The 19,748-nt window shown below is 42.9% G+C and overlaps 3 protein-coding genes across 11 annotated transcripts in view; 2 read left to right on the top strand and 1 right to left on the bottom strand.

The window, feature by feature from the left end:
• LOC117206803 (Down syndrome cell adhesion molecule-like protein Dscam2) overlaps positions 1-3,258 on the top strand; it is a 123,050-nt gene extending 119,792 nt beyond the window's left edge. For 6 of the 7 annotated variants that reach the window (XM_033446445.1, XM_033446450.1, XM_033446447.1 and 3 more), the window contains 3 exons: positions 270-489; positions 996-1,086; positions 1,172-3,258. In XM_033446445.1, coding sequence (XP_033302336.1) covers positions 270-489; positions 996-1,086; positions 1,172-1,436 — 576 coding nt within the window. In that variant the 3' untranslated portion in view covers positions 1,437-3,258. The remainder of the gene's footprint in view (positions 1-269; positions 490-995; positions 1,087-1,171) is intronic. The other variant, XM_033446451.1, reaches the window with a different exon arrangement.
• Positions 3,259-3,564: 306 nt separating this feature from the next.
• LOC117206805 (actin-like protein 6B) lies at positions 3,565-8,115 on the top strand. The gene is made up of 6 exons (XM_033446452.1): positions 3,565-3,733; positions 3,824-4,018; positions 4,402-4,839; positions 5,480-5,820; positions 5,914-6,009; positions 6,139-8,115. Exons 1-6 carry the CDS (start codon positions 3,565-3,567, stop codon positions 6,301-6,303), a joined length of 1,404 nt encoding a protein of 467 aa, XP_033302343.1. The 3' UTR covers positions 6,304-8,115.
• Positions 6,893-19,404, bottom strand: LOC117206806 (battenin). 3 transcript variants are annotated; one of them, XM_033446453.1, is made up of 9 exons: positions 18,508-19,404; positions 15,340-15,732; positions 14,017-15,254; positions 11,789-11,946; positions 10,951-11,109; positions 9,488-9,824; positions 9,081-9,230; positions 8,812-8,952; positions 6,893-8,660 (listed from the first exon to the last, which is right to left on the bottom strand). In XM_033446453.1, exons 3-9 carry the CDS (start codon positions 14,209-14,211, stop codon positions 8,520-8,522), a joined length of 1,281 nt encoding a protein of 426 aa, XP_033302344.1. In that variant the 5' UTR covers positions 14,212-15,254; positions 15,340-15,732; positions 18,508-19,404; the 3' UTR covers positions 6,893-8,519. The 3 variants fall into 3 exon arrangements, with proteins under 3 accessions (XP_033302344.1, XP_033302346.1, XP_033302347.1); XM_033446455.1 differs by having other exon boundaries at positions 14,017-15,223; XM_033446456.1 differs by lacking the exon at positions 18,508-19,404 and adding an exon at positions 15,859-16,272.
• Positions 19,405-19,748: the final 344 nt, after the last annotated feature.

Raw genomic sequence — 19,748 nt, 5'->3', positions numbered from 1 at the left:
GTTGCGTTTTAACTCCAATTATATAGGCTTCTTGTTTCCCGACAGATTCGTATAAACAGGTTTCTACCGTACATCTTCCACCAACGGTACGTCGGAATCGATAGCTCTGATCTAAAATCTGTAGGTTAACCGCTAGCACGGACGTCGCTGAACAACGATCCGCGACGGACAAATCGATTCGAAAGATTCGAGAGAGATCGGTGTAGCGCGCCTCCTCGTTTCCTCGTGCGAATGTGCCAATTCATCGAACCAATTCCGTCTGATTGCAGTCGGATTGCAACCGGTACACTAAGGTGCGCGGAGGCCGTTCGTCCTCTGCGCCGTTGCACAAAACGCACAAGGTCAGTCAGGGCAAGTCCGAGTCGGAGGAATACGACACCCTGGGCTCGGACAGCGACACGGAAGTCGGGACCAGCAGCCGAACCGAGTCTTCCAATCACCTCGTCGATTCGCACCACTCGGTGTCTGCGGCCGACTCGCGTGTCCACAGTATGCAATCTTTCATCCTTCTATTCGGTTTACGCCTTGTTTCATCCTCTTTCTCTTTCTCTCTTTCTCTCTATCTCTATCTCTATCTCTATCTCTATCTCTGTCTGTCTCTCTCTCTCTCTATCTATCTATCTCTCTTTTCCTTTCTAGTCTCTGTCTAATTCTATTCGATTATAATTGAAAAGAGGGGGCCGCCCTTCTCGTTCCTCGATGTCCCTTTCGATCATGGTCACGAAAATGAAAAAGAAAAGAAAAAGGGGAAACGAAAGGAGAGGAGAGTTACCTAATATTTCCATGCACCGCAGTACCACCGGACATCCGTTCCCGTTGCCTGTCTATATACGTTTATTAGAGTGCACCGAAACATGTAATCGAGTATTTCACGCTTGTTTGTTGTCATCGTCAAACGTTGGAACGGAATCAGGCGGTTGTTGGAGAAATTTCGCCGAACCATACCGCGTTTGTTTCTATCGATCGTGGGAAATCGTTACGTTTTCTGCTTTCAGACTTCCTGTACCATGGACCAGAATCTAGCACGTCTACAGAACCCTCACCGATTTTTGAGAGAAAATCGTTTCCTGGAAGGGGAAGATCCAAGTAAGCCACGTTGATTCGTTGTGTTTAACTGTGTTTGTTAGAGGAGAAGTTAAAAGGAAGTAACGATGATTGTTGTTCGTGGAAGGATGTTACAGCTGGCGCGTCATACCAGCGAGGAGACCCGTTCCAACTTCGGCCCAATCTCCGGGTTTGGCAATTCCAAGCACCAGTCGAGCAATTCCTGCTCCAATCGGGACCAGGAGCGTGACGGATCAGGGAATCTGTTCGTCCCCAAGCTGGACCCACCCACGGGCTTCTCCGACGCGTTTGAGCTAAGCGAGGCAGAGTGCGACTTCGATCGCGGCCACAGTAGCCAACGAAATGTCCGTGACTTCGTAATCGCGGTGTAAATAAAAAAGAAGGAAAAAAAATACGAAGAACGTAGAACCTACGGTGTGAACCTCTACGATGCATTCAGCGAAAGAAAAAAAAATACGAAACCACATTTCAACTATCTCGATGTAAAGAAAAACCATCGTGGTCCGTCTTTCGTTAATTATTATCATTGGTCACTGTGAGCACAGCGGCCACTGATCGTGTGTCCCCTGTTCGTGTTCCTGGCCTATGTCGATGGGAAAGTGTCAATCGTATCCTATAACAAAACGAACGTACTGAACTTAACCATGTGTTCTTTTAACTGCCACTTCGTTCGTATTCGCGAGAACCTGCGAACACGCGTAACAACACCATTTGTTCGATTTTTCACGTTTCTCGTTTCGGCTGCCAAGCGAATCGCACGATCCTCCCAGCTGCTCCTCTCGGGGCAATTCGATCAATCAGAACTTGTCTGTCGACTGCCATTTCGTTCGAGAAAAAACGATTATCCTATGAAAGACACGAACACGTTCTCTACTTTTGTAAATTAGGCAAAGTCTCGCAGGTTTTGTCGAGAACGATTCTTATACTTAATTGCTCGAGTTCGATCAACACGTCCTTTTAACTCTGTTTTACACGAAGACTGCGACAGAAGAACATGCTGCACCGTAAGCGATCCACAGGGAAGATTTTTACTTGCCTTTGCGAAAGAGACTCTTTATTATCTCGTATTCGTTAACCGAACACTCGAATCGTATGAGATACTATCGTCGAAGGTGAATCGTCCTATCGTTGAGACTACGTCTGCAGCAAGCATTCACGAGCAAACGGTTTCCATTCTACCGAGTGCATATCCCGAGCGAGCAATACGCGATTTGTTACGAGTTTACTTGGTCTTCCAATTTCGTAGATCGTTTCTATCTACTGATTTCGACGTCGTCCTTTTTGAACGAAGAAACGCATGAACAATTACTTTCGCATCTCGAACGAGCCAGCATGTTTTCTCGTTCGTGTACCAACCGTGTGTTGTATACATGTATAAATAACGAAGCTAGGCCGCGAAGAAATGAAAATGATGTTTCGTCGTTGCCATCGATGTTGTTTCGTTTACGCGAGACTGAAACGTTAGTAGATGAGACGTGTAGCGTAAACTTTAACGTTCAAAGCAAAAAAAAAAAAAAAGTAAGATAAAATAAATAACTAAATAAACTATTGTCTATAAGATGTCTGTACTTACCATGCTGTTAACTGTGTACGTATTGTACGTCATTACGTACGCGCGACCGCGGATCGCGAGAAACGAATCTAGAAGAGCAACGGAAACACGATGGTAAAGTGTTAAACTAAAAATGTGTCGTTTCGCCGCGTTGAATTTCGCGCGTCGATTAACGATCGACGGACCGAGTGATACGCTAAGAAAAACGGACAACAAAAGCAGAAAAAGAAAAAAACAGATAAGATAAACTAAAGTAAAATAAAAGGCAGAGTATTAATGAATTTGTTCGACTGTCGTTAAGGAAAACGCACCCACCGAGTCTGTAACGCATCTGTTGTCATCGAATCAGTTTAAACCGTATGTACAAGCAAACCGATCGTTCACTCGGCAACGTGACGATGATTTTTGAGTCTGAGTGAGTGCTCTCTCGTTATGTCGGCGTCCCCGATCAGAAAGCATCGCGAAGCAAAGTATCGGGGACTACGAAGGAAGAGATATCGATCTGTTGACAAATCGTATACTTTATAATATATGAACAAATGATTTACCACGAAATTCGTACTATTGTGTTTTTAGACGACTTTAGATTGTTTATATTCTATTTACTTTGTAAAATATACAACACTAATTCCATAACGGAACACCGTTCTTGTCTGAAAGATTATTCTCACCCTTCCCGTGTCTTACCGTAATACCAATCTTTGAAATAAAAAGGACCATCGGAATCCTTGAAATCCGACGCATCCCTGAAACTACGTTCTCGACGATAAAATTTAATAGATAATAAAAGCAAGGGAAAATCTCTTTTCTCCGAGACCAGTTCGTAACAATCCTGCCGTTAAGCCCGACGAGAGAAAATATCCGTGGAAGCTGCGCCCGGACGAAAAGGGTTTCGCAAATGTGCTGATCGATCGCGTTTCGTCCTCCTCCCGATCGTAGATTCGAATATGCAAAAGGAGCAATGTGGAAACGGCGGAGGGTCGCAGAATCCTCGATATACGAGTACGAGGAAGGAAGAAGGGGTGCATGGACCGGTGAGGTCGAACAGGGTTGCTGGGCATGCGCCGACGTTCCTGTCCTCTCCAGATACTATGAGCGGTGGTGTCTACGGCGGAGGTATGTGATACGCGGTCCGCAATATTTCCGGAAAAAAACGAAACGTGGTCTAGCTGAGAATTCCGTAAAGCGTTTGGATTTTTCCCGTAGACGAGGTCGGTGCTATAATTTTCGACGTTGGACACCAGAGCCTTCGCGTGGGTTATGGCGGTGAGGATACACCGAAGGCTGAAATTCCGACCACCCTCGGTGTATGGGAGGACACGATCGACTCGCCGGACGGCAGTCAAAACGTCAGGAAGCACTACAACATCGATGTCACGGCCATTCAAGTGCGAAAGAAGGGTACGATCGTTTCACAGCGTAATCCTATCAGAGGAAACACGATTACGTTTCGCTGTCCAGTTCTCGCTATGTGACCATTTTCCTGATCGTAAATTCCATTAAAACGTAGAACGATGTCTAGCACATACTTTTCTGAAATAGAATTCGACGCGGTCTCGTATCGTTAATACGTTTCACCTGTATCATCTTTACGCTACGAAACGTACGACAAACTGTATTTGATTAATGTTTGACACAAGCAGTTTGTAGCTTAGTCGACAAAAGACGAAAAGGAAAAGCCTTAAATCGAAGCGCGGAAAGTAGACTTTAATTTACAGTATAGAAAATCATGAATTGTAAAGAGATCGTATTGTATGTATTACCTACGATATATCTTTTTCTAGATATGGAGATGGTTAGCTTAATGAAAGACGGCATGATCGAAGATTGGGAGATGTTCGAGCGTCTAACAGAGTACACGTATAAACAACGTCTTCATGCTCTTCCGGAGCATCATCCGATCTTGATGACCGAATGTCCCTGGAACACCAGATTGAAACGGGAGAAATTGCTAGAGCTGATGTTCGAGAAATTCAGCGTTCCGGCGATGTACATCTGCAAAAACGCGGTTTTGGCCGCGTATGCGAATGGCAGATCGACGGCCATGGTCGTAGACAGCGGTGCAACTCACACGAGTGCGGTTCCGGTGCACGACGGTTACGTTATCACGCAGGGAATCGTAAAAAGCCCGCTAGGCGGTGATTTCATCACGATGCAATGCAGACAGTTCTTCGAAGAAAAGGAAATCGAGTTGACGCCTGCTTGTCTGGTAGCGAGCAAAGGCAAGTTGGCTGAAATTTTCAACGAAATCGTCGCGCTTTCACAGCGACGAATCGTCGTCGACGGATAAAGAAAAGCAACAATAATAGCGTAATTCGATCGACGTGGACGGTATTGATGGAATGATTAAATATTGACTTCAATTGACACTCGCTCGCTAGGCAGATATTAACGCGCTATAAAAAGCAATGCTTAGTACATCGTAGAACGACGTCTATTATAAGGCACGAAAGGGAGTTAAATCCTTTGAACGCGCATTTTCAACGATGAACGCGCGCTGTGTGCAGAGCACTTGAGTCGTAATGCGTTGAATGCATTCATTCAGCGTCCGTGCGCCTTTACCGCACGTGCTGTCCAGATTTAGCGAACACTTATCAGCCTTAAAGAATGTTTAGAGTTGAACATTATTCCCATCGACCTCCTTCATCAAAACCTTTTATCCTCTAATATTTCGCACTTCCGAATGTAACTTACGTCCGTCTAGAGGAGCTTTTCGACGCTTGACATTATACGTACCACTCGAAACGCTCTGCCTAAGTCGAATCCTCTTGTTTCATTCGCAATTGCTATTCTATGTCCCGGATTAATCGTATTACTACGTCGCACAACAACGACAATCTAATGTAATAAAATATTATACAGATGTAGTTCGCGAAAGAGATACACCACGTTGGACCAAAAGGGCTGGACCACAGCCAACGTCTTCCTGGATGAGCTATATGGTCCGAGAGCTGTTGCAAGACTTCCAAATGAATTGTTTGCAAGTGTCCGACAGCCCTTACGACGAGGATGTGGCCAATACTTTGCCAATGAAACACTACGAGTTCCCAACCGGGTACAACGACGATTTCGGCTCCGTCAGACTGATGATTCCGGAAGCCTTGTTCGATCCCAGCAACGTGAAGGGCGTTGGCGCCAGCATTCTTGGAGTTGGTCCACTCGTCACGACCAGCGTGGGCATGTGCGATATGGATATCAGACCTGTAAGCTTCCCACTATTTTCATAAATCACGCGATAACTTTAGGGAGAAATCGAGGATTCCATAAGTGTTAAAATGGAGCATTTCTGTTCTTAGAGTTTGTACGGAAGCGTGGTGGTCACCGGTGGTAATTCCTGCCTGCAAGGTTTTAGCGAAAGACTGAATCGAGATTTAGCCAGCAAAACTCCTCCAGTAAGTATCTCTGTCATTGCGTTGAGATCTTTTAATAGAAAATAATTCTAATTTATATATAATTTTAATGGAAGAATTATGTTCCTTTTATCGAAATCAGAATAACGTTGACTCGTCCGGTTATTGCAGAGTATGAGACTGAAAATAATTAGCGCGAACAGCTCGAGCGAGCGTCGTTACGGTGCCTGGATCGGAGGATCTATTCTCAGCTCCCTTGGATCTTTCCAACAAATGTGGCTGTCGCGACAAGAGTACGAAGAATCGGGTAAACTGATTCTCGAGCGATGCGCGTGATCAAAAGCTCAAGCATCAATCAAAATTATTCTTTGTAATTATTTTTGCAAATCGTCCGACAATGTTGTACGTATCTATTTTGTATGTCGTCGAGGGGACAGTTTGTTGCTATTTTTAAGTTTTCTATAATCCTTCAGAGCGTAAGGGCCAACGTAAGACAATACGAGCGACTAATATCAAACGGGTTTGCGACAGACGCGTATAGAGCTTTAGACAAAATTTCAACAGCAAGGAGAACTTAGTGTATTTGCCTAGCCTATTGAAGTAAAACTGATCGGAGTAAAAGGTGCAATCCTTGTGGAACTCGCTGAAGCAAAATCTTCTTTCGATGATAGTTAAAACGCTCTTCGCAGGTGAAGCGACGAATTCTTTCGCTTCGATTACACGCGTAAGTTACAGCGTAAGTTAGACGTTAGACAACTGTATGCGGTACGCTTCTAAAAGAAAAAAATACAGTTCCTAACTGCTCGAACAATCTTTCGTTTGTAATTCACGAGCACAGATTGGTTTACATATCATAATTGAAGAATCGATGATTCCTAGGGATAATGAATATGGAGGAAAGAGGGAGCAGTGTTTTCGAAAAAGAATTTTTATCGTTTATTTCGAACATATTCACAACAAGTTACATATTTGAACAATGTTTCGATTTCATTTGTTTTCCACGCTTCGCTGTCGTAATCGTTCTTTCTCTTATTTATTTTCCTTATACTAAAAAGAAAAAAAAAGAAATAAAATTAGGAGAACCGCGAACCGCAGAACATTCATTTTAGAACGCGTCACAAGCAGTTCCAATTTTACAACGATAAATATAATATATATATATATATTACGGCGTAATAAACAATATAATATTTCGTATATAAATATATATATATATATATACTATATATATTTATATCTCAAAATAAATGTAGGAAACAGTATTATCGATATATCACATATACAATATGTATTTAGGAAAAGGCGAATTATTTTGCTAGAAGAATGGAAAGGACTTTTCTCGTAACGGAGACGAAGAATCGTTCGTCGAAATTTCCGGTCCTACCGTATTTACTCTGCGACTTGATATTATAATACTTCTAATTAACACTCTCGCGTGTTTCAACAAATATCCTTTTGACGAGGAATGTTTGAAATTTCGGCCATGATTAAAAATCGATTGGACGACTTTATCTTTGCAAAAAAAAAAGGAAATAATTTTTATAAACACAACGCACAACCCGTGTTATGATATATTGTGACGTGGTCAAGCGAAATACGAAATTCGTTATCATTTTAGCGAAATAAACCGAGATAATCTTGTCAGCAATATTTTTGAAAAGGTGTTTAACATATGGACACGAGTCGTGCATAAACAATAAAAATATTGTAAATCGAACGCTGTCTCGTTCATCGAATGCGCCTATAACGCGTGGCAAAAATCGATGTGTTACGCTAACTACGAATACTGGTGGTCGTTCTTGTTTCGACCAAATGTTAAACGACGTATAAACCTACTAGCTAAGAACGCATGATGAAACGCGTAGCCCATAATCAGAAAATTTTAGGTCGCGTTTACAAAAGCGTAGCGCTGCGATATTCGACAACAGGGGTCGAATGCTGTTGACGCGTATGATAAATCGAGACGAGATTTCCTCGTCTATATTCAATTTCTGGCTTTCCTGTTGCGCGATTCGCTGCTTTTTGCTCTTCTTCTCTGTTAAGGAAGAAGAAACGCGCTGCGAAACGAAATCAAACTAATCGTAAAACAATTCTGTTCCTAATCCTTTAAATATTTGTACCAAATAAATCTGAGAACGATCGAACTTACAATCTAGCGAGTTAAATTTCTTGTTTTTTCTTTTTTCATTTAGGAACATCGGTTTCTGTCGAATCGTAGTCCAATTTTTAAGCATCGTCCATGATTCCAGTTCGATGGAAGTTCAATCGACGAGCAGCATCGAATAAATTCTATGTTTTCGAAGTTAATACGAACGAGGTATCAAGCTTGATCATGGCGATACTAATCGCGTTTTGCTACAATAATTAACGGTAGCATAATAATGGCTAGAAACCGGAATGATGTACGAACCACGTTACCTCAGTTATCAACATTATCGAAGCCATGATGGCGTGTCGAAGAAGATTCGGTAATAAATAACGTATGTATCACGGCGTCACGATCCTGCTTATATTCGCATGACCGTTGTTAAATACTATCTTATGTTTGTCTCCTAGCTTCCCACTCGAGACGGTTGTGGCAGTCTACAAATAGCATTGTGAACCGGCATAGACAACCATCCTGCCAACGCGATTCCAATGGAATCGGCCATCGTAGCGATTCCCAAGGAAATTTTACGATCCGCTCTTGGAATCTGTGAAATGACAGAAAAAAATACGACATTGCATTCTTTGATAGTATTCGGTGAAATACAATCAGAGACTATTTTTAACGCGAACAAAGATAACAGGTTCGTATAAATTGACCATTGACAATGGTGAGCTGTCAAAGTAAAGTTACGTTACCTCGGTAGACATTCGATAAAACGTATTCACGTATGCTCCACCACCAAGAAGGCCTTCCCACAAAACGAACGCGAACACAATCCAAATACTGGGCAAATAGTAGAACAGCGTCTCGAACAGCAGAATTATGACGTTGATAAACTGAAACAAATACGGGGTTATCGTAAATCGTGTGTATTCGACCACGACCTGCGATAAAATCAACAGCTTGTACGTTACCGTTCGAACGTGCGTAACACGAGTAAACGAAGTTTAATCGGTTCTGTTACCTGTAACAGAGCCATGATCCAGATTTTGTTAATCGTGATGAGATTGACGGACGATCTTGAGATAAACACTCCTATCTGATAATCCACCTGGAGCCAGCGATATTGTTCGGCGTGCGTCAGCCAAATGTCATCGAATTCGATCAGCTCGTACTGAAAAATTAGCGTTACACGTGTTCGTTAAAACACCTGATCTATGTTGTTCTTCTATACATACGACCGGCGGTAATTGTATCTATATTTAAGAGGTAGAAGCTAGCAACAAGACTCGGTAATCTTATAACGTAAATTATGCGTAACGAAAGACAAAAAGAAATATAATGTATGTATATAACAAGAGCGAGAGAAGGAAAGATAAAGGAGGAGGCAAACAGGATTCTACAAATGCTCATGTAACGAAAAAGCATTACCAATCCTTGGTTAATGAAATATTCGAAGAGGTACACGAGCCCAAGCGGGATCATATACTTCATCAATCCCGGTACCAGATTGATCTTTTCTTTAAAGCTCTTCCTAGGGATCTCAATGATGTGTTCTTGACTGTCGATACCGTTCTTAGTGATCGGGATACTGGACTGCGGCGGGTGAACCAGAACCAACCAGAAAGTGATTCCTTGTATAATCGGTACGATTAACATAACTAACAATGTGTCTTCGTTACTCAACCACATGGTGAGGGAGGCATAAGATAGCGCGCCAATTATTCCGGCGCCTCCAGTACCGGAAGACCATGTCGCTATTACTTGTCTGCGAAATAACGAATCGCTGTCAATTATCGGTCAATGGCAAAGGTTAAATTCGGGATGATTCGACATACAGCTATAAAAAAGAAGTAATATCTAACGGTGATAATATTCACAATTACGGAAAAAGCAAAAAATATATGAAATAGAAGAAAGACGGAGATATTGAAATATCGGCGTGATATTGGGAAGACGATGGTTCGCAGTAAAATTTTCGTGGACGATCACATTAACCGACACGTTCGAAACGCACGTTTTATGGACACGTGTTATCTCGTGTTAGTCGCGATCGCATTCCTTTCGGTGAACTTTAACGACACCAAGGTTAATCGTTAGTGAAGAAAGAATGGCAAAGAAACAGAAATATATTATACGTAGATAAGTAGAGAAATGGACAGAAACAATAGCATTGTAATTAGCAGTTGTTGCACATAAGTACAGACGTACCTCGTGTTCGCAACGAGTTTTTTTTCAGAATTTCGTACTGTACTTCTATATTATGTTTTCCGGTGCTTTTTTTAAATCTTATTTTCGTATCGGTACTAGAACAGCAATTTATGTTATTGTTCTATACTTTTAAACATGGAAGGCCAACCTGTCGACTGCCGTTATCTTATCTCTACTTTTCTTTGCACAACTGTCTAAATGTCAATACCGCGGTTTTATTCGCCAATACCTCGAAATTTGCATCAACAGGCTTTGCATCGTATTTCTTTTTCTCTTTATCGTTTTACTTTTTAATCCGTACCTTTTGTCTCTATACTTTATTTTCTTCTACATCTTTCTACACAGATAATAAATTATTATCGCTTTCGTTGCATAAAAGAACGCTATATATAATGGATAAAAGAAAAAAAAATACGATGCGTTCGATTTACAAGAAAGGATTGTAGCTATTTACCGATAATCTCTAGTAGTTATGTATATTATTACGTTCGTACGGAAAAATAAAGGAGACACTATGCATAAAGCTCGCCTGTACGTGATAGCCTTCGATGGAACAGGCGGGTGGAAAATTACTTCAGAAAAAAGAAACGATCGTCATTGTTGTTAGAGAAGAATAAAAAAAAAAAATAATACCGACAATAAAGAACAGTAAAGTACGAAAGAATAGAAACGATGGCACTTACTTGGGGTATTGGTGACTGTAACTCAGCAGAGTAACTTCTCCCAAACCGGAAGAGAGTGACGTTACAACGACGCCCAGAATGGCGAGCCATTCAGTAGTGCTCAACGACACCATAAGGAATCCTGCAGCGGAAAATAACACACAGGTAGCCAGTCGAGCACTGTAATTAACGATTCGATTAATCGATTAGCGTTTCTTTTGCGGGGAAAGGAGCGACGTGCCCGCGGAGGGACACGACTCCGGGGATGATCCGTCCCACGAGAAACCGCGTGTATTTAGCGAGAAGCATATGACGTTGATCGCTTCTTACTACGCTGCCTTATCTAAAGGAAATTCGTTTCCACATGCTCGATAATACGATTCACGTTCCACGAGTCGAGCTGAACAAAATCAACGGTCACCGTGTCATCGTCCTGTTTTTACTTTTATTTTCTCGAATAATTTATGCATATACATATACGTACGTATATAGCACAACAATATCATCGAAACGATCCAAAGAAAATCATCGATAAGATAACCGAGTTAGACATCGCGGGGTCAGTCGTTGGTCTACGTCAAACATATCGCAAAATCGCGAAAGCTGACTAATGTTTTGATTTCGCCTGTGTGTCATCCGAGTAACTGCTGCTGCTGTTATCGCGTGAAATATTCTAAAAGTTAAAGGCTCGCTTCCTGACATTTCGTTATCGTATCGCGACTTTTGTTTCCTATCGTCGTAATGCTCTTAGCATTCTACGCAAAAGTGTAGCGTGGTGTTACGTTTACGCGCAAGTTACGATTAAATGGAACGATAGCTACATAATTAGAAGGAAAAATAGAAATAGACGGATACTCACTGTACGTAAAAAGGCAGGAACGGCGTGATCGTCTTCACCGCTAACGATGGTAATATATCCGCTAGCAATATAGCGCCAGTGGACAATGTGTTGCAGGATCGAATCCCGGTGGTGTTGGTGGTCGTCACGGTGCCATTCGTGAATTCCGTGACAGGTTCCTTCGTATAGACGAAACGAAACCAAAAGGAAGGAGAAAAAAGAAATAAACTAGATTAGTATACCATTCGCGAACAGACACGAGAGATGTTACATTTTACGTAAACCAAAAGAATCAGCTTTGTCTATTATTTTCTCATAATTCGGTTCGTTGGTTGTACATCGCCGCGGAAGTTATCGGATACCGGTATCTTTATTTCACGAACATTACCACCTTGAACGAGTGGAATATTAATCTCCGCGATTGTTACGTAAGTTAATTCGCGTTCGAAGCATGCTGGAATCGTAGTCGGAAGGAAGAACCACGAGCTTAGAGGGGAAGGCGTAAGCAACTCCATAACACGATGCGAAACGCACGCATAGATTTGTCGATGACATAATGAAATTCCTCGCGTACGAGAATCTGTTCGGTCTCGAACACGTAATTCAGATTAATTGCTTGCTGCTCCAACGACTTGTCTCCCTCTCTCCTCCTCTACCGTCACCTCCTGTTTCTATTATTCCTTATTAATAACCGTCTTCGTTTCGTTCGCATCGAGATCGTGGATCACGAGGAACGTTGTCTAAACGAGGCTATTAATCCTCGTGACGAACAGACTCGCTGTGGCGAGATACCATAGTGCGAAACGCGGAGTAATCATTAAATCGTAAAACTTTCATAGTCCGCTTAGTAATATTTCAGTCGAACGACACTCCGCCGTTGTTACCGATTACACGGATTACCTATGCAGACCGTGTGCATCGTTTACAGAAGCTTTTGAAATCGTCTCCAAATATCAAGATATTCTTCCTTGAGCGTGAAACGTCATTTACGATTCCGGCTAATCAAAACTGCTACGTTACCGCGTTCAATAACTTCAAGGCAATAACGAAAAAGAAAACAGTGAGCTAAAAAAGCGTAAAAAGGATTCGCGCTTAAACAAACGTAGAAAAACGCGTTCTCATTAACATCGATGGATTAGTTGGCGCCTACGAAAAGCCGATATTTTATTTGGCAAATCGTCGAGGTAGAAAGAAATCAACGTCACAATGTGGTCGTAAATCGTTTGGAGACGAAATATCGACCGTATTAAAAACAGCATATAGTTTCGTGGATGTACAGTCAAGACACCGACCAATGATGTTGCAACGCTTTAAACCCGACTCAATGACTACATATTAGAAAGGGAGGGGCCGCGAAACTTTCATCCAATAACAATAACATTTTGTGTCCGGCAGTTTGCCGTCGATCGGTGCCACATACCGAGTGCAAGTCCGTTTTTCTTCTTTTCTTTTCGCGAAATTTTCCATTAGCCCGCCTACTCTTCTGGCAATCGGAGCATCATCGAGTGACAACAGGAATCCAATCGATACAAAGACCTGTGTAATCGCTGTGCTGTAATACGGCCGAATGACGCCGGTGATTCATCGAGTCTTATGCAGGCCAGGCGTCACACGAGTAGTGTACACTACTACTCTGCACGCTCGATCGTTCGCTCGTTTCGCTCGAACGAGTTTGCCGATTCCAAGTGAACGCGTTGCTTTATCACGTCGCTATCTATATGTCGCAATTGTTTTTTATACTTTATCTGTTCTAGTTTATCGTTATAGGTAAATATGAAAATCTTGGGAAGCTTCCAGACCATCCTCCAAAACGCGTCACTGGTTACACGTTGTTTCGCAATCGACCGAATGCCAATCGAGCGGTTCGGGACGGTCGATGAACACGCGAACCGACCGATGGATTTGCGCGTATTTAACCGATCGACTCTTAAAGCGAAGGGATTCGAGTTTTAAGGGACAGACACGGACAATCAGAAATTAGTACGTGAAGAAGTCACGTTGAAGATGATTCATGATTCGTTCCATTGCCGGAAACGAAGGTCTCCGAGTTTCATTGTGTTTTCTTATTTTCTTCCTCTTTTTTATTCTGTCGAATCGAAGGAAATGCAAAAAATACAAGAATCTAAGAAAATTGGAAGAAAGCGGAACGTAACGAATCTTCTCTTTTTTCCCATCCCTGGCAACCCTTCTCTGACTTCGATCAAATATATATTCGCTAATGGATCAATGAAAAAAAAATTACCACTCACCATCGTCGTGCCGAATTTGCTCTCAAGTATATCGTGCGCGGCGCTAAGCATCACCACGTATCCGTAATTGTTGCAGAGTCCGAGTATCCAGAAGGCGGCGAAATTTCGCCATCGCGATCGTACCGCTATCGATTCTTCGTCGAACACGTCGTTCGCCCGCCGCTCCGAGACCGTTAACGGTTTGCCCTTTGCCATCTTCAACTGCAATGGTATATACTCGTGCCTTTCTTTCCTCTCTATCCTTCTATCTTTTATATTCCACTCCTTTGTAACCAATTTACTTCTCCGTCTTTGTTCGACCCGCGCTCGTCCCTTCTTTCCAGCGATCGACTTTTCTTTCCTTTCGTTCAACTTCGATCGTAGTTAATCCTGTTCCTTATCCCCAGGCTTTTCCTCCGTTTCCTTTCGTCCCCTGTGGATCCTGTTCTAGCTTCCTCTTCGCCTTGAAAGTTTGCACTGTAGTTTCTATCGGAACGGGGGGGGGGGGCCTAAGTGGAGCACGTGGGCCTTTTAAATCTGTCCCAGGTTACGGCAGCAACGATTCCGTTTCTGTCTTCCTCGTTCTCAGAGACGGCGCACACCCATCGGCTTCTTTCTTTCCTGTAAGACCTTCTCCGTCGTATTCCTTGCCCGCTCGTGTTTCTCCTTTTCGAGCGAGTTTAGAGCACAGTCAGCGCGCGGTAAACCAAGCTTCGAGAAACTTCTCTCTCCTTTAGTCGCTGTATTTTCTTTCCGCCACTACTCACCAGGAGTATCGTATCGTACGAACTTCTGCCGTTTCGAATCTAACTCGATTCCCAATGAAAACGAACGTACTGGTAAATCTATTATTTCGTTCGATCGAAATTCCGCGACTCTCCGTTGTATACTTGTTACTTGTATATTTTATCGAGAGAAAGGAGAGGGCCGATGATTTCTCTCTGTGCTTTTTATCGACGGTTACGTAGAAACTTTTTCTAAGCTTCTCTTTGCTCGAAGCAACGTTTGGCTTGTATATTCTTCTCCGTCGAAGTTCAAAATCAAGGTCCCAGGATCTACGGATCGATCGCTCAAGGTTCCACGCCAGCGAATGTAAAATCCTTCGATTGGCGCGTACCTCGAGGAAATTGGTCGAGAATATCGGCAAGCTATTTACGGTCCCCTGGCCGTTTCCTGATTTATTTTCGACGATTTGGCTCACCGTGCAGTTGAACGAGTTGTTCGTAAGCTATAAAACGACGGGCATGTAAAACCGTGACCTACGCGAACACGCTAGGTAGAGCTTCCTGCTGGAGGAACGATGCACAAAACCGATCAGGTTCGTTTTTACTGAGAAACCCCTACCTTCTATGTTGCGGTAGAGTCAGCACTCAACACCAGCGACAGCGGTAACCAAGCTTCGAGAAACTTCTTTCTCGCTTTCTTCTCAGCAACCGACGCGTTCGATCCAAGCTGATCCTCGCTTTCTCGCACGAGTTTCCGGACGAAAATGAGTCGAATGTTCGACGTTCCCTTACTGGCTGTACGATGTATGCCAGCCTTATCGAAACCTAAGCTGTTTATCGTTAATCACTTCGTTTCGTAAAACGTGCCGTGTAATCTTTGAAACACGTTCAAAACAGTTTCTTCTGCTCCGGCGCTCCTTATCTTTCTCTTTCCTTTCTTGTCGCTGATCCAAAGACCGATTAAATTTCCGATGGCTCTCTGGTCGGCGTAGGTCTTCACGATGTGTCGTTCCTGTGGACAAGATCGATATTTTCTTATGAAATCGGACGCCCCCACGTTGGCTGACTTCAACGGGGGAACTGTTAAAACAGGAAAGTCGACGCGCGACGGTGTCGATTAAAATTGCAGATTGGCTACCTGTCAATGAGGATTCTACACGTTATGCGTTACATACGCGATCGATGTTTGTGTTTTATTTTAATTGTCAAAAGAAAAAAAAAAGAAAAAAGTTGTAGAAAGCAATAAAGAAAAATACGAGGTCAGGCTGTTGGCCACGAGAAACAAATTGATAGCCGCACGTGCGTCGGCAGCTGGCTTTGCGGACTCGAATTATTGCACCGCGAGTCTGGTCTCAACGAGTACTGATTCTCATGTCGATCCGCAAATCGCGTATACTCGATCGTTCGCCAAAGTACAAATAACTAAACTTCGTTCCAAACGAACCACTTAAGTTCTCTTCTTTCCGCCTCGTTTTATTTGTATCATTTTGCTTTGGAAAATCACGAACGATTTAGACGTAATCAGTAGCAATTATTCCCACAAAAAATGCAGGAAAAAGAATTGCGTTCTAACTTTGATTTTCATAAATGGAACGGAAGAGAGAGAGAGAGAGAGAGGAGAGGAGGTGGCTGTGTGAGTGGTTTTATTCCGCGGTAAATAGGCACACCGCAAAACGTGTCTTAATTACATTAAAACGACGTCCTTGCCAGCGTTTTCTAGTTCTAGGAACAGACTAAACTGGAGACGTGTCTCTCGTTTCCCGCGTTCCAGCTCGAAGGATTATTTCGGTCGAAGCATCGACCTCGAGACGATGCTTCTCGTTCCTCACGAAAAGGAACGCAATGGATCGCGCGTGCCGTACCATCGATCGACCCCAATCTTATTGCTGTTTCTACCGACAATCGAACCAATTTACAAAACCAATTTCGGAACGATGCAAACAACAAACTTGTGTGTATTACCGCGTCTTTTATCTTGGACAATAGAAGTGCTCCTCCTTCGCGTTGTTTCTTCTTCTATGATATAAGAACGACGAGATGGCTACTTAATCGCGATCCAGCGTGATCTTACGTTCTAATTTTATTATCGTTTCGATAAACGAAGGTTTCCGCCGTTGTAGGAAGAAGTTTGGGTTAAGAGAAATGATATAAATTAGCAGCGATTCTTTCGTATTTCCTTCGCGCTTAAGAAATCCGTTAAGGACGGAAAAGGATCGGGTCGAAAATAAATCGAGCGACGTGACGGTATTTCATCGCGATTGTGAATGTGTCCGATGCCGACGAATTATACGATGTCGTTACAATTTCACGACAGCAACGAAGCTCGGTTCCACGATCTTATATCAGTCCATTAAGGGGTAATATTACGCTAAAGCGATGTTTTGTTTGAAATTTCTCTCAATGAATTTACACCATCGAATTCTATTTTTAGATAGCATCGTATCTGTGAAATAAAATTCTAAAGACTCGTTAAATATTCTTGTCAATGCTATTCTCGTTATCTAGATTTTACGTTTAAAAAAAAAATTGATCGTTTAGAAATCATTGCTCGGTTGATCTTTAACGTGTTACTTAATGGATTAAGATTATCATTGTTCATCAGCAGACCTTAATGTACATAAGTACGTTCGACTCTGCTCGCGTAGCTTATCTCGCGGCCCTGTTTCATACAGCTAGCGGCAAGAAGATCGTTTTCCTCGACAGCGTTTCTAGGTTCTCTCTCGAGTCTTCGGCAGCTCGAAATAATAGCCCCTGACAGACACACACGACTATTGTCGGAAAGTTGGCCGGCCACGCGATCTGTTTCCACGATAGCCGAGTTCGAGTCGTTTCGCGGTCATGCTACTTTTTTCACGCAATCAACGTCGTCAACGGGTCTTTTTCTATTACTCCTTCGCTCTTCTCTGTCTTTCTTCCTTTTTCGTCGGTGAATGAGTCTCCGTGAAAGGCAGCGCTACAGCTGGCCAACTCGATGCATGACTCATTAATCGTTTCACAGAGACGAAATTTTGGAACCGAACGAAGAACTAAACTTTTCACGTATATTGCGGTGAAATTGTTACAGAATCTTGCAGAAACGAGAGATGTCGAAGAGAAATGAAGCAACAGCTGGTTCTAGTTATTTCTGCGACTCGAAACTGTAAAGATCAACGGTCGATGCAATGAACTGTGTACGAGTACGGTGGAACTCCATTTGTATCTGAACTCATCTGGACGACAAATAATTCGCATAACTGGTAATATAGTACAAATATATAAGTATAGTACAAATTCGACAATTTTGCTTACTATCTAGTACTTTTTAGTTAATCGCACGTTAACTAATATTTCCTTTCGATAAACGGGCTTGTAGCGTATATCGAAATTTTGAAAAATTGCAAATTTTGCGTAACAGTTGATGAGTCACGTTAATCGTTCAAATGCGTTCCAACTTTTCGCAAGGTAAACGATAAAGGGACCACGAGACCAACACCCGTTCGATTCACGATGTACGTTTCAACGACGCGTTCCCTGAACGCATGTCACCGGTGTAAACATTGAACGATCGCGTACGAGAAGAGAAACGAAGCCACGATAACGAGAGGTTGGAACGCGATGCGAACCGCTGTCAGGCTACGATTTCTTGGACAGCTGAGATAACGCTCAGGGTGTGCGAACATCGAGCGTGAAACATAAATGAGCGTAAAAAGAACGATACATCGAGAGACGCTTGGAAAAATCAGTTGCCGATACGAACAATTCGTTTTCTCTGAAAGAAACGGAAAAAGAAGAAAATGGTAACACTCACCTAATCACCGTTAGTACTCGATTAAATGCGGTAACCTTTGAAATATATTACAGGAATTGGAGCTGGAATAAATCTAAAAGTCCTCGTAAAAATAATAAATATCGTTATCACAAATCACAAATCACAGAGTAGTAAAGATTCCGACGAAGTATATCACAGAGTATGTGTTGTTCGGGTCAAAGATTCGGTGTAATACAAACGAGACGTTCGGTTCGTGTTTCTTCTTCTTTTTCTTTTTCTTCGCCTTCGTCCTCTTCTTCTTCTTCTCCTTCTTCCGAAACTAAACGATCGTCACTCACAACACCGAAACAGACTGCCCTTAAACTGTGCTAAAGGAAAAATCGATAAGTTCGGCGCGAAAGCGTCCGCGGCTATCGTATCGCAGCTTCTAGAAGAAGTTCGATGTACCGACGAAGCGCACTGATTTTGTAAAAAAGGATTCGAGCACGTTTCCCAAACACCGACGCTCATACAATGCACAGCGTATCTCTGCGCCTTTCTCTTTCCTTCTTTCTCCACTTTGCTTCTTTTTTTCTTCGTTTGACGTTCGCGACGACTCGCGCCGTCCTTTTTCCTTTCCCCCAGTCGCGCTCTCTATTTCCTTTTTTATATTTATTTTCTTTTCTCTTTGCTCTGTTTCCTCTTAACGAACGTTGCTTAATGTTCGTTCGATTGATGCTACCGCGATCGAGCAGAAAAGCGTTGTCGCAATAGAAGACAGTCTCCGACTTACTTGACTCGCAGCTGCAATCGTAGCACGTGGTTGCCGCGGCGAGTTTCAGGTTCGAAATAAATAAGCTCCAGGCGAAATCACCGAGTTATACGGCGGCGACGCAGGCCCGACCGCTCTTCGAGCTCGGTTCGGCTCGGCTCGACCGATCGGCAATAAGCATTCCGCTCGCGCACTCTGTCCGCGAAGCGTTCCACCAGGCCGGAACGAACAAGGCAGTCGGCTCACGACCGTCAAGCCAGCCGATTCTTGTTTGGTCTAACGCTTTTCCCGATCGCCTACCTTTCCCTTCCTTTTCCACCTCGCTCTTCTCTTTTCTGTCCCTTAACCGATATATTACCCGTATCTTGCCAAGAGTAGACAGGGAATCGTTGTCAGCGTTGCACGATTTCTCATCCTAGTTGCAAACGTACCAGTCGTCTATAGATCGAATAGCACGAATTAAGCGCCATTCTCCGTGATGGCTTTTCAATCGAATTTTATTGTTTGCCACAACGTTTCAATTCCTCGG

The sequence above is a fragment of the Bombus bifarius genome, unplaced genomic scaffold (genome assembly GCF_011952205.1).
Source record: "Bombus bifarius isolate JDL3187 unplaced genomic scaffold, Bbif_JDL3187 scf7180000008008, whole genome shotgun sequence".
Taxonomy (NCBI): Eukaryota; Metazoa; Arthropoda; class Insecta; order Hymenoptera; family Apidae; genus Bombus; species Bombus bifarius.
Note: the sequence above shows the minus strand (reverse complement) of the source record. Positions and strands in the feature narration are given on the sequence as shown.

Excerpts from the sequence above, each read along its gene's own strand:
- LOC117206805 (XM_033446452.1), top strand. The coding sequence starts at position 3,565 with ATGCAAAAGGAGCAATGTGGAAACGGCGGAGGGTCGCAGAATCCTCGA. Across the intron at positions 3,734-3,823 it reads CGGTGGTGTCTACGGCGGAG|ACGAGGTCGGTGCTATAATT; the intron begins GTATGTGATACG and ends TTTTTCCCGTAG. Across the intron at positions 6,010-6,138 it reads TAGCCAGCAAAACTCCTCCA|AGTATGAGACTGAAAATAAT; the intron begins GTAAGTATCTCT and ends CGGTTATTGCAG.
- LOC117206806 (XM_033446453.1), bottom strand. The coding sequence starts at position 14,211 with ATGGCAAAGGGCAAACCGTTAACGGTCTCGGAGCGGCGGGCGAACGAC. Across the intron at positions 11,947-14,016 it reads GCAAATTCGGCACGACGATG|GAACCTGTCACGGAATTCAC; the intron begins GTGAGTGGTAAT and ends GTCTATACGAAG. Across the intron at positions 9,231-9,487 it reads ATTTCATTAACCAAGGATTG|TACGAGCTGATCGAATTCGA; the intron begins GTAATGCTTTTT and ends CTAATTTTTCAG.